Here is a 14,734-nt window from a genome sequence, read left to right on the forward strand (position 1 = left end):
AAAGTTCTACATGGTATCAGAGCTAGCTAATTTGTAGAAAAATTCTACAAAATTCTACATGGTATTGGAGCTAGCTGATTTGTAGAAAAAGTTCTACATGGTATCAGAGCTAGCTGATTTGTAAAAAAAATCTACAAAATTCTACAGTTAGTATTGAAGAGAATATGAGTTGTTGAATCACTCTATGTCAAGAACATATCATGATCATTGGATTACAATGCAGCTAATGCATACTAATAACATATTAAGAAACACATTGCTACCTAATAGTCACATTAAACCAAGTTGAACTTAACTAACTCCTAAGTGTCTAAATATCCTAACATTCATGGATATTATTTATGGTTCTTTGAGGGCTACGTGGGGTATTTCTTTAAGTTGCATATTCCTTAAACTAAAGGATAATCCAGATTAGTTACTTATGTTTTCTTATTTACCTTTCCACAATATTAATCAAAACTCTTAGAATGACGGGTAGATGATGAGATATTTCAATCCTATGAAAAACACTCATTTGATCTCATTGCTTTTTAATCTACAAAACAATTTGAACTAGATTTACCCTTTCAAATGATACTCTCTCGATAATGTAATGCTGCCATTTAAAATACCCCAGCCAAAAGCTAAAGGGAACATAGCAAAATAAAAATTAATATTGTCAACATTGAGCTTGTTCTTCTATCCCTCTAACCATAAGAAGATACAACACTAGGTGTAATCGAAAATTCAATATAAACATGCCAATATTTTGTTGTTTCAAACATCTTCTTGGGTTTAATACTGCCTATACGACACTATGTGTAATCGAATATTCAATATAACCATGCCAATATTTTGTTGTTTCAAACATCTTCTTGGGTTTAATACTACCTATGATTAAGTCTTTCAGACCTCACAGTGTTTTGGCTCTAATTTTCCCAAGGATTAATAGGCACTAATATATTTGAATTCACCACATAATTTTCACTGTACGATATAATTATTTTAATTATTAAATTTAGTTGGTCGAGGAAGATTATAAGGGAAATTTAGCATTCTCACTTAGCGAAACTCCCCTCATGCTAAAGGAAACACAACCTTAAGTGAAGCGAAATCCTATTAAAGTGACATTGAGTAAGGTTTCAAAACAATTTCCCTAGGTTTGCATTCTTGCTTAGACTTAAATATTTTATCGCTGCAGATTTAGAATGTAACACCACTCACCATAATTTTGGATAATTGAAGTGAACCCAGTGGTCCACTTCATGAGAACATCATAAGTACATAAAGTAATCTCAAATATCCATATTAAATAAGAACTATTTATTATATGAATATATATGATACCAACGATTGATTGAGTATAACGGCCATGTGCAAATACATGTAAAGTTTGATAATCCATTTCCTCTTGGAAAATGTATGACTATAATTATTTACAATATAATAAATATATAATAATGATTTATATGACTATGTAGTACAAATAATTTATGCATTATAAGATATGGGTAATATACTTTAAGCATATTGCATGTTCCCCCCCTTAAAAATGCCCATTCCTTAATGCATAGACATTCAAAAACTTCTCCTTATAGAGTGAACAATATTTTCTAGCTATAATCAATTAGATAAGGTTGAGGAGATGAGACAATATGACATTCGGAGCCTTGAACAATATTGGCACAATTTACTATTCGATAGTCAACCTTGTTCCCTAGAAATCTCTCAATATGCATTAGTAGTCTCTTCTTAAAGTTAGTTGCACTGTATGTGCACAACATAACTTGGCTAAGGACTTCACCCTCTGATGGGCTTGAGTATTGCTCATTTATTTATAATATGTTGCTCATAATGGCTTCTCACACGCTATTGAGGCATCAAGCGTCTCAAGAAGGTGTCAAGATCGAAAAATGTAATGGCTGAGGTGTGGTTGAAATTAGGGATAGTGGGGAGGGGGGTGAGTAAATCATTAGGTTAGACCCAAAATAGAAAGTCTTGAGTAGAGACACAGGGGTCATAGAAAGAGGGTGTAGTAAGAGAGAGGTTCAGTGAGATAGGAAGTGGTACGAGTTGAGGCAAAGTCGGAGTAGAGTGCAACTCCTTGAAAATGAGTGAGGGACCATAGGGGAGGAGGGATTGATGAAGCCCAAGCACCAAATAAATACAAATGAAAAGTAAGGAGAGCCTAGACTAGGGAGGGAAGGGGTGAGCAGGAAGGAGTGATTGCCAAAAAACTGAAGAGGAGCCTTGCTCTAGAAGGAAACAACAATAAATTTCCATCACAAAGGACATGGAGAGGAATTTAGATAAGCTCATACCACCTTCCTGCAATGATTGCTGAATGGGGGAGCTAGAGGCCATGCAAGGCATTGGTTCCTATTCATATCAAAGCTTAGACCAATATTACTTTGAACCTTACATGGAATTAGCCTAGTACACGTACCATACCTCTTCCACTATGTGTGATGATCAATTCACGTGATAAACCAACATGGGAACAACTCCAAGTGCGAGGCTAGTGGATTGTCACTAGTAGAGTCTCCTCTTGAATTAATGTCCATGCATATTAACATTACTCCTCGTCTGCTAGTTCGATGGCACAATGCCATGGAGGAGTGTGCTATTGGGAGTGGCCTGTACTGATATGACTAGTTATACATTAAAGGGGATGGGATGTGTCATGTCCACCCTTCTTAATACTTGGTAGGGCGACCAATGACCATGCTCCTCTCCACTCATCCCTTCTGGAGCACCCGATACTACAATGGAAACTCACTTTACTTATGCCAACTATGGAATCTTTATTTCCCTTGATACTTCTTTATGTGCACTTTTAAAAGTACTTGGAAACTTCCCTTTTTAATTATGTTTTCTTAAGTTGTTTAACATATACATTTTTCACATGCACTTTTTAAAATACTTGAAAACCACCCACACACTTACACACACATATAAAATTTTGGTCATCAACTGGAAATTATTTGCAAAACATTTTTTTCTTCTTCTTCTTCATTTTCTTTTCCTTTATCCCTCTTTTTCTTTTTAATTGTGATTTGGATAATTTATTTTTAAGAATGATTATTTTACCAATAATTCCTTGAAGGTCATTCTCATATTGCTACTAAAAAAATAAAATTTGACTAAAGGTTAGAGGAAAACCGCTCTAACACCAATGGTCCACTTCCTGAGATCATCATGAATGCATAAAGTAATCCCATATATGTATATTAAATAATAATTATTTATTATATGAACACATATGAGATTGATCGATTGCATATAATGGACTTGTATAAATACATGTAATGTTTGATCAATAATGTCTTTAGCGAAAATATATGCCTATCATTATTATATATACCAGCATAGATCCATCTTAAATAAGGATCTAACATGAGTCGAGAGGGATCTAATTTCTTAAGATTTAAATGTTTTGTATAGTTAATTTTTTTTTTTAAATCTTTTATTTTGGTCCTGAGCAAAATTTCAATTTTGATGACGGATGAACAACTTTACACATCATACTGAGGTGTAGATAGGCCGTAGAATAAGCCTCTTTGCTTAATAAAATGAATGATCTATATGACTATTTAATATAAAATAATTATTTATTATTATATATCTAAAAAAAATAAAATTTCAATTCTTTTTTATTTTTATTTTTATTGTTAAATCTTATATTTTGGCAGTGAGCAAAATTTCAATTTTGATGATGGACAAACAACTTTACACATCATACTGAGTTGTAGATAGGCTGTAGAATAAGCCTCTTTGCTTAATAAAATGAATAATCTATATGACTATTTAATATAAAATAATTATTTATTATTATATATCTAAAAAAAATGAAATTTCAATTCTTTGTAGTAATCTAAATTATTAATAAAATTCTTGAAATATGTTCTTATTATACCATCACTTTGCAATAGGACCAATATCTCTACATTAAACAAGAGAATTACTATAAAACCTAACAAGTTTGCACTTAGCATTCCCCATTTGTTATGGTTTTCAACCATTACATCATATGAACTTCCGGTGGCTCTCTCCACGCCTTCCACATTAGATAAAATTAGTAAAAAGAGGTGGGCAAAGCCATTGCTTTCCTATATGTAAGAGACCCCGGATCCAATATCACTTGTAAAAGGAGATTGAGTCTTGCATGCTAAGATAGACAAAAGTTTAAGAACCAATATCAATTAGATATGATTCGTATAATATCTCGTGCACATTAGATTGAATGTCTTTTGTGTTAAACTTTTGGTTCACTGTAAAATCCACTATGTGATTAATATGGATAAGTTCAATTTATACGGGCTGGTATATTTAGAAAAGAAAAAACAAATTATGCATCCCCAACTTATTATTTCAAATGTCTAACATACTCTCTAACAAGATGCGAAGATGCATTGCTAAATAAGACGATTAGGATAAGCAGCATCAAATGGATTAAAAACGTTTTGCCCTCCTATACTTCCTAGTTTGGCTGAGTTTTCTCTAGGCAAGTAAGTTCAATTTATTTCAGCGGCAAGCCAAGTTGAGTCAGAACTCCTAGTCCTACTATAGTGGCATTTACTGTTGAAGAATCAATCAGAAAAACAATCAGTTTTTTTTTTTTTTTTTGAGGAATCGGTGTCAGTAATTTTGGGGGCACTGTTTGTGTGCCTGGAGTGCTTAGTATTATACAGTGGGTTCTCAAGGTATTAATGAAACTAATGAATGCTGAATATAATGAGATGAAATGAGATAAGGAAATTCTTAAAGGGAAATATTCTTATTTTTCCCTTTTTGTATTTTGATTGAGAGTTACTGTATGGGATCCATACATACCGTGACTTCAATAGGGACTCTGGTATCAATACGATGTTGGTAATAAAGATCAATGCACTCCACATCCAGTCTCTTCAAGCTTGCCTCGCAGCAGGCGCGAACATATGCAGGATCTCCTCGGACCTCCGGTTTTCCATCTGGAAAGCTGACTCCAAACTTTGTAGCTAATTGGACTTTGTCTCTTATCCCTTTAATGGCCTGCAATTGCAACAATAAGTTAAGATCCAGAAGAACAGGGCTAAGCTCTATAGCATTTTCAATGGTAATTGTAAGGGAAACAGAAAAGAAAAGACAGGAGGGGGGCCGTCCCACCTTTCCAATGAGGATTTCGTTGGTAAAAGGGCCATAAAAGTCTGAAGTGTCCAGAAAAGTGATGCCCCTGGAGACAGCATGGCGGATGAGAGATATCATTTCGTCGTCGGGTTTTGCAGCGCCATAGAAAGCAGACATGCCCATGCAACCCAACCCCTGTGCTGATACTTGTAGTCCTTGCGACCCCAAACTCAATCTACGCACTGCTAATTGTGCCATTGCTGTGTTGTTATGCACTCACTGTACCCCTTTTCCAAATCACCTTCGACTGTGGAGTGTACGTATTTATGGATTGGACGCAATGAATAGTTAACCACAGTCTTAACGAGATTTCACCCAATTCGCCGATCAGTAAGAGAGCGGCCCTACTTTCTCAGCGCGAGCAGTAAGCAATCGGCAGCTCAGCATTATAAAACCGTGCGTGAGGAGATATGTACTCTATTGATATGTACTATGAAGGACACCAAAGCTCAAACTATGTACACCTAACCATGCTGATATTTTGATATATACATAAAATATATATTATATATATATATTTCTTTTGGAGGGGCGATATGTACTATTAATATGTACTATGAAGGACACCAAAGCTCAAACTATGTACACCTAACCATGCTGATATTTTGATATATACATAAAATATATATTATATATATATATTTCTTTTGGAGGGGCGATATGTACTATTAATATGTACTATGAAGGACACCAAAGCTCAAACTATGTACACCTAACCATGCTGATATTTTGATATATACATAAAATATATATTATATATATATATTTCTTTTGGAAGGGCGAGCAAATGATATATTACTTATCATTTCGTCGCCCCTCCAAAAGAAATGGTCTTCTTTTGGTCGTTTCAACAAGGCAGGCAAAAACGTCATTAACTTGTATCTCACGTAACCATGCTGATATTTCGAGATATACAAAATATATATTACTTATCATTTGCTAGCTCCTCCAAAAGAAATGGTCGTTTCAACAACGCAGGCGTCAGTGAAAATGTCATTAACTTATTGCTAACGTCAAATTTCTCCATTAACTTATTGCTAACGTCAAATTTCTCCATTAACTTATTGCAAACGTCAAATTTTGAGATATACATAATATATATATATTATATATCATTTGCCTATTATATATTATATTATATATATATATATATATCATTGGCTCGTTCCTCCGCAAGAAATGGTCGTTTCAAGAAAACGCAGGCATGAGTGAAAACGTCATTAACTTATCTCTTTACTCATTGAATTAGTTGATAAAAAAAAAATATTTTAAAATTATTAATTTATTATTATTTATTTAATTATAAATTGATAATAAAAAATATTGTTTTAAAATTATTATATTATTATTAGTTAATATTTTAATATTTTAAAATTTCAAATTATATTTTTAATTTATATAAATTTATATGTTAGAGAATTGTTTTTAGTGTGATTTTTTTAACTTTTTCAAATGTAACTACTAATTATATCATTATCCAGTCACTACATCCCTTTCGAAATCACAATAAATGTTGTACATTCGACGAGTGTTTGTATTTATAGATTAAACACAATGAATAGTTAACCATAGGCTTCATTATTTGCGGCGGTGGTTGAGGCCCCGCGATGCTGTTAATTCTGCTCTTCTGCTGGCTTCGGCCAAGATATTCTGCTGGCTTCGGCCAATATATTCTGCTCATCTGCTGGCTTCGGCCATATGTAAATATCTGCAGGCTTCGGCCATATGTTGATTTTCCCTCTGAAAAAAAAACCATAGGCTTCACCTAAATCACAGATCTGACCAAATTTATGTAATAAGATCACTGTGATTCCCTTTCCACCGACTGCAACTATGGTCAACCAACATGCGGGTCAACATTTCTTGAAAATGGAAAATTTTACGATAATTGAATGATAATTTCTAGGGCAGGTCTCCTTTCTCACGCGAGCAGTGAGCAATCGGCAGCTCAACGTTATAAAAGTCCATGCGTGAAGAGATATGTACTCTATTGGATATGAGGGACCCCAAAGCTCAAACTATGTAAGCGAACTACGCTGATATTTGAGATATACATAATAATATATATCTATATATATTTTAAAGTTTTATAGTGTATTATATTAGATATCATTTTATGAGGATCACCCAATGTAATGAGTGCTAAGTGTACTACTCAAAAATCATGAAAAATTAGTCAGTTACGACTATCTCTCATGGAAATGGTTATAGATGAATGACTTACTTAACGCAGTTGAATCCCAATATATATATATTACTTACTTATCATTTACTTGCCCTCCAAAAGAAATGGTCGTTTCAACAACACATGCATCAGTGAAAATGTCATAACAAAGCTTGCACCAACGAAAACGTCATAAACAATGCTGGCATTATTGCTAATGCCATATTTCAAATAAATATTTATTAAATTAACAAGATTATAAATATTTATTTTCATTATTTATTTGAAAGTTTAAATTAGCAATTCCCCAAAGGTGTAAAGAGACACGGATAAAAATTTTAAATTGAAAAAGTTATTTTAATTTTTATAATTAAGCATGGTAAATTAAATTTGAGTTTTTTGTGTATTCTTTTTTAAGTTTATAATATGTAAGTATATTAGAGTTGGTTAACAAAAGCATCCTCAAATGTCATTATAACCGAACATTGAATACTTGACACTCAAAATGCCTTCTAAAAATCAACTAGAGTAAATTAATTGGCATATTTTAAGGTAGTTTAACATATGAGATGGTCTTTTTTTGACATTTTCTTCTTGTTAATTTTGCTCAAAATTATGTATAGATTTTTAAAAATCATAAGTTTATGTTGTGAAAATGGAGTGTGTGGGGGATCCATTTATGCATGCAAAAGCATATTTTAAATAACAAAAAATTATAATGTTGTTAGAAATTGTATTACTAGATTACATCAAAAAACAACTATTTTGTCTATTAGTTGATATAATTCAATTATTCAGTAAGTCGACTTAACCAGTCGAAAATTTGAGGAAGGGAGGAAGGCAGCGGAGGATGCCAGGCACGTGCCGAGAAGAGAAGAACGTCGAAAGTAGCCAACCAGGATGCCTTTCTGCAGCCTAGATGCACCAATCCCTGATGAACAAGTAACTACGAGGCCTACTTGCCTTGCAATTGCTAAACCTTTGTTTCAAAGCCGTTTAGTCTCTCTGTAGCCACATGCAAGGTTCCTGTTAGGCGCGATGACACTTGTCGATACCATCCCTTAGTCTCCCATGATAGCTATCTAGCTAACAGGCTTTCCTCCTTCTCTGCTGAGCTATCGTTCTATATTAGCAATCTTATGTTTGGGGTGACGGTTTTGGCCTGTTGCTCCCTCAACACCCTCCTCGTCATCGGAGGCAAAACTCTGGTGTCACCTTTATCTGGTTTTGGTTCTGCTGGAGGCAAATGGACGCTCCCCTCGGCAGGCGCCTGGCACGAGGTCAGTGATTTTCATTTCCCTCTCAGTATTTAGTGTTTGTTTCTCTGGTTCTGTTTTGGTCTTTCGCCCCTGGAAGTATTATTGTTGCTTCACTTCTAGAATGCATAAGCTTTTGTGATTTTGAAGAAGTTCAAATTACCAAAAAGCTATTTCTTCAAGTTCTGAGATGGAAAGGATTTAAGTATTAACAGGGTATGTAGATATTAGCATTATTCATAAAACTCTCAAGCTGTGAATGGATACACATCACTATGGTCTGGGCAATCTTTAGCATCCTGAAGAAGCATTTTGTAATTCACAAGCCGTGCACAGACTTACAGTTTAGAATAGGGGGGTGGTGGTGTATAGTTGAATTATATTGTTGTTGCTTAGTGTGTCATGATACGTCAACCAGTTAATCCTTTCAGGAAGATGGTTTACCTTCTTTGAGTTACATTCAAAAGCTGCAGCTAGCTTGATCTGTTTGAACTGGAATGGTCATGGCCTGCATCCAGTAGCCACAGCCATCAACCGGAGACTCCAAATTTTTCTTGGACCGGAAAATTTTTCCGGGATCGGATTTCTTGGCCTCATCTTCAATCTTTTTTCAAAATCTCATAGGGATTTGAACTCTGTCCTTAGACGACGTGTATTGGTACTTGAAGGCTCAGGCAATTCAGGATTATCCATCCATAGTAACTTCCTTTCTGCAAAACCGTATCCTTAGAGTTATTATCTATGTCCCAAAAGGTGGTTCTTTTTTCCATGCCTGCCTCGGATCTTGAATCCTTTGTTCCCGAGTCTTCTAAGTGTTAGTTTCATTGTCAGAGCTGGTGTAACATCATTCAAATTCCCTCATCTGGCATTTACTCTATCCAGGCTTTATGCTCAGAGTGTGGTCAGAGCCTGATTAATTCTCTGACTCCAAATCGATCCGCAAATCCATTTTAGGACAAAGGTACTATCCCTTATTTAGTGATAGGGGATTTACGAGGCGCATGGAGGGTGAGTCTGACGAGGGGGCCACGGAAGCTATGGTCCAGGTGGCTATCCAGGCTGAGAAGGCTTGGGTGGATGCCTCGATGTCGGGAGGATGGCAATCCACCCTGGATGACGTGGTGGTCAACTCGATGATGTATGATGGCGAAAGGGATCGTAAAGGCATACACAGAGACAAGTCATCCAGGGATGATGATAGGAGTGGCGTTAACCAACAGGAAAAGTTAACGTGCGAACATGCCAGCAGTTTCAACAAATCCCGTAAACCGGTCAAAACCTCTCCCCCACCCTCTGCAATTTCTTTAGACAGCATTTTCCTGACTGAAAGAATTGAGAGCTTACAGGACCTCGCCTTGGTGGGTAAGTGGCATTTCCCAGAAATGGATGATGCCGAGATGAGAAAGTGGCTGGAGATATAGTGGAAAGTCGTTATTGGATATATCCCCATCATTTCAAACCTTATGAAAGAGTGGTACTGCTTCCACTTTCTGAAGGCCAGAGATGTAGAATCCATCCTGAAATGTCCCTGGGTTTACAATAGGAGCTTTCTCGCCCTCTACAGGTGGTACATAGGATTTGATCCTTTAAAAAATACTCCATCGAATAACCTTATCTGGGTAAAGCTCCCAAACTTTCCCCTGGAGTTATGGTCCAAGGAGACGCTAGCTGAAATAGGAAATACAATTGGAAGTTTTGTTTATGTCGACCCAAGATGCCTGGGCTATAAGGACAAAAGAATCGTGTGGATTCTTATTGAAAAAACCTATCGGGGGGGGTTCCCTGAACATGTTGAGATTGCTTGGAGAGACCAGAAGATCAATCAAAGGCTTGATTTTTGGGGCATCCCCTTCAGGTGTTCTGCATGTCACAAAACAGGTCACCTCATTCAAAACTGCTATCGGCGCCAGTCGTCAAAAAGCAGATTGCTACATCGCAAAAACAGGGTAGACTCCCCCTTGCTCACGGAAAAGGAGATCCCATCTCCTTTAGCCTCCCTCTCCCCGACTGAACTTGTGAACGGGCAAGGCTCCAAACATACGGTAAACACTGTCTCTGATTCTCCGCAGTCTTTGGCTCAGGTAGTCTCAATTGATCAAGAATTACGACCGGAAGACCCCAGAAAGTTGAAAGACTCTCCCATTATCAAGACTCCGCCTTTCCATTGCCCATCTATCCCGGAACCTTCTGATGATAAGGCGGTCCCGTCACCTCCACCCTTTCTGATTAATGACTTTGTCATGGGATCCCACCCCATCCTTATTTCCTCCTCTTCATCGCCGCCCAAACCGACCAAAGGAAAGGAGCCAAGAGAGGCTGTTACCCCTCTAAAATCCCCGACCTCCTCCCCAATTAATCCATATGACAGTGACCTCGACTTCCTCTTAAACAGGAAATCTCTAGAGCTGGAACCCCTGACTATCCATAAACCTAAAAAACCATGGCACGCCTTTTATTAGCACGATCTCAATAAGGAACATTACTGTCAGAAAAAAGAAGAGAGGGGGCAGCAGATATTTTAGGGGGAGAACAATTGTTACAGATGGTGGTATAAGGAACCTATCCCTGACCGAGGTTCCCATTCTTGACATGTCAGAGACACACGCTCTTAGAGAAAGCATGGATAGTAACTGTTCCAAATGACCTTTATGATATCCATGAACATTCGAGGTCTGGGAGCAAACCTCAAATTTTTGGCGCTAAAGGATCTCTTCTATTCTGATCAGCCAAAAATCATTTTAATTCAAGAAATGATGCACAGTAGTCATGTGTCCATTGCCTATTTTAGGAAAATGTTTCCCTCATGGTTCCTGGTAGCTTCAGAGGCAAAAGGCCTATCGGGAGGGCTGGCGATCCTGTGGGACCCTGACTGGATCAGGGCAAAGGCATTTAAGTGCTTCGCTGGTATTCTCATTTCAACATCCATCAGGGGAAAAGACTGCCATATTAATATTCTGAATACCTATGCTCCCTATAAGAACAGGCTAACCTTCTGGGATAAACTCTTCGCTTCAGAAATTTTTGATATTGAATCATTGATGATTGCAGGAGATCTTAACGTTACCCTTAGCTCTGAAGAAAGATGGGGAAATTGCAGGAATAGAGACCCGCTGGCTGATCGCATAAAGTATGAATTACTGCAGAGAAATTTTGTTGATATAGCTCCTTCTAAAATGATGCCAACGTGGGATAATGGTAGATCAAAAAAAGCTTATATTGCAAAGAGGATCGACCGATTCATCGTTCATGGCAACATCATTGACAAAATGGGAATGCCACTCTCATCCATCGGGACTGCTCTTATTTCCGACCATAAACCAATTTTCTTATGCTGGAAGGAAAATGGTATCAGAAAAGGGTTCCCTTTTAAATTCAATAGATCATGGCTACAGGACCCAGAATTCAATGAAGTCATAACTAACACTTGGAAGGACTTCTCTGCAAAAGACTCGGCCCCCCCATTTATGACATTCAGAGACAAGATGTGTGCCATGAGAAAAGTGGTCAAAGATTGGCAGTTCAAAAAAAGACAGAGGGATAGAGCCTCCCTTCAGGAAACACAGTGGGAGCTGGACAGGATCCACAAGGATATGGATGTCAACTCCTTTTCCTTCAGCGTGAGATGCCGCATAAAAGAGTTAGAAAGGAAAAAAACAGAACCTTTTGAAGCAAGAGGAAGCTTTCTGGAAACTCAAAAGCAGAGTAACTTGGCTTAAGGAGGGTGACAGGAATACGAAGTTTTTTCATAAATATGCAAATTCCAGGCGACAGAAAAATACCATATGGAGGATAAGCGATGGTCAGGGAGGCTTTTATGTCTCTCAACAAGATATCACTAAGGAAGCTGTAAGACACTTTAAAGGGCAATATAAAAGAAGGGAAGGAAGCAGAATCCAGGACATTCTGTGGGGTATTGACCTGATGCCTCAAATGTTCGATGATGAAAAAAATGAGAGTCTCTTTCAGCCCATAACAGAGGACGAGCTTATGGGGGTTCTGAAGGCCTTTAAAAAGGACAAATGTCCTGGCCCGGATGGCTGGACAATCGAATTTTACATCCACTTTTTTGACATTATCAAGCAAGACCTGCTGAGGATGGTTGAAGCATCAAGAATTTCAGGCAGTATTCACCCGATCACGTCCTCCACTCATATTGCTCTTATCCCGAAAAAAATGGAGGTGGTTTCCTTCCAAGATTTCCGGCCGATCTCCTTATACAACATATCTTTCAAAATCATCACCAAAATTATTGCAGAAAGGATAAAAGAGACTCTAGCCACTTTTCTCACTAAGAATCAACACGCTTTTTTAAAGGGAAGAAGCATATTGGACGTTGTTGCCAATACTCAGGAGTGCTTGTTTACTATGCTCTCGGAGAAAACAAACGTTGCCATAATGAAAATAGACCTACAAAAAGCTTTCGACTGCTTGGACTGGGGATTTATAAAATGTTTATTAGCAAAAATTGGTCTGAAATCAAACTCCATAAGCTGGATAATGTCTTGCGTGGAGAATGTGAATTATGCGGTTATCATAAATGGCATGCCCTCTCCATTTTTTCCAGCTGAAAGAGGACTTCGTCAAGGGTGCCCCCTATCTCCTCTACTGTTTATCATGGCAATGAACTCGCTGAGCCTTCACATCAACAAGGCGGTCTCAGAAAACAGGTGCAAGCCCATCAAAATTTGCAGGAATATTTTCATGTCCCACAATCTATTTGTAGACGATGTGCTTGTGTTCGCTATGCTCTGTAGGGCATCGTGGTCCTGCCTCTTTGATATCCTTAAAAGATTTCAAAGTGCAACTGGATTATATATAAACAAAGCCAAGTCCATTCTTTACCACAACGACTCCAACACCGAACTGGTTAATTGGATCTCACAGTTATTTGGTGTAGAATCGAGGTCGATCAAGGATGGTGTAAAGTATTTGGGGTTCCAACTAAAGGCAAACAGTTACTCAAATGCGGACTGGCAGTGGTTGATTGACAGGTTCTATAAGAAGATCTCTGCCTGGGAGTTCAAATGCCTTTCCTTGGCGGGCAGAATTATTCTGACTCAAGCTGTCTTAACGCAGCTGGCTGTTTACTGGGCTCACATTTTTTCCTTCCCGCAGATATAATTAACAAAATGAATAAGATCTCTGCAAATTTTATATGGGGTGGCAAATCTCACCAGAAGAAATACCACCTATCGAGGATGGAAAAGATTGCCACGCCAAAGAGCTTAGGAGGCTGGGGATTACTGGATATGAGGATCTTTGGTAAAGCTCTCCTTTGCAGGTCTTTGTGGAGGGGGATCTTCGGGGATGGGCCGTGGAGCAACACTATAAAGAACAAATATATGAAAGGAAGGGATATAGAATTTTGGTACAGAAAAGGTAGAATTGGAACTAAATTTGGTTTGGCCATTTGGCTCAGTTTCCGGAAAACTGAGGAATTCTTTCTAAAGAACTTGAAGTGGAAATTTCATAACGGGCAGTAGAATTTTTATTGGAATCGATCCCTTTGTAGGAGGTCGGGAGAGCATCTCCATTCCCAAGCAGCGTCTTTGTTTCTTCTAAAGAATTGGTATTTTTACTTGGGATAAGCTCATCTTCGCTTGGCACGGTCCTATCCCCCAATGGAAGGAGGCCTATGATCTCGGCATGCCAGCTCCCCTGGATGGCCTTTGGAACTCCGTCATCTTATATCTGAAAGGTTGTGGTTTCCATCGTTCTGGGACTACAGACTATCTGGTATGGTCAGTTCCTAATGCAAAATTGGCTGTACAAGTAAAAGACATCTACTCTAACCTGATTAGTCCTAAGGCCCTTTGCTGCAATTCGATTTTTCCTCCGCTCTTGTGGAAGTCAGGCTACCCTCCGAAATCAATTTTTTTCTCGTGGCTTGTGTTCTACAACAAAAATTTGACATGGGAGAATTTGAGAAAGAGGAACTGGCACGGGCTGAGCAGGTGCGCGATGTGTGACTCTCACGAAGAATCCAACTTTCACATGTTTTTCCAATGTCAATCTCTGCTGCACATCTGGCAAGTCTTGGCAAATCTTTATGGTTTTCCTCTCATTGCTTTCAGTTCCACTCAGGCAGCGTTTGAGTGGTGGAGCACGCAAAAAGAATCATGGAGACCTTTGATTATTATCGTTCTGTGGTGCGCCTGGAAATGGCGAA

The 14,734-nt window shown here is 37.8% G+C and overlaps 1 protein-coding gene across 1 annotated transcript in view; it reads right to left on the minus strand.

Moving 5' to 3' along the window:
• Positions 1-5,380, minus strand: part of LOC149202566 (putative aldo-keto reductase 4) — a 68,679-nt gene extending 63,299 nt beyond the window's left edge. Inside the window, exons 1-2 of the mRNA XM_089400006.1 lie at positions 5,125-5,380; positions 4,813-5,010 (exon numbers count right to left, since the gene is read on the minus strand). Of these exons, the coding sequence (XP_089256132.1) occupies positions 4,813-5,010; positions 5,125-5,343 (417 nt within the window). The 5' untranslated portion in view covers positions 5,344-5,380. The remainder of the gene's footprint in view (positions 1-4,812; positions 5,011-5,124) is intronic.
• Between the last annotated feature and the right edge of the window lie 9,354 nt (positions 5,381-14,734).

The sequence above is a fragment of the Pinus tabuliformis genome, chromosome 2_1, assembly GCF_031772625.1.
Source record: "Pinus tabuliformis cultivar Carrire ecotype Pingquan chromosome 2_1, CPIR1, whole genome shotgun sequence".
Classification (NCBI taxonomy): domain Eukaryota; kingdom Viridiplantae; phylum Streptophyta; class Pinopsida; order Pinales; family Pinaceae; genus Pinus; species Pinus tabuliformis.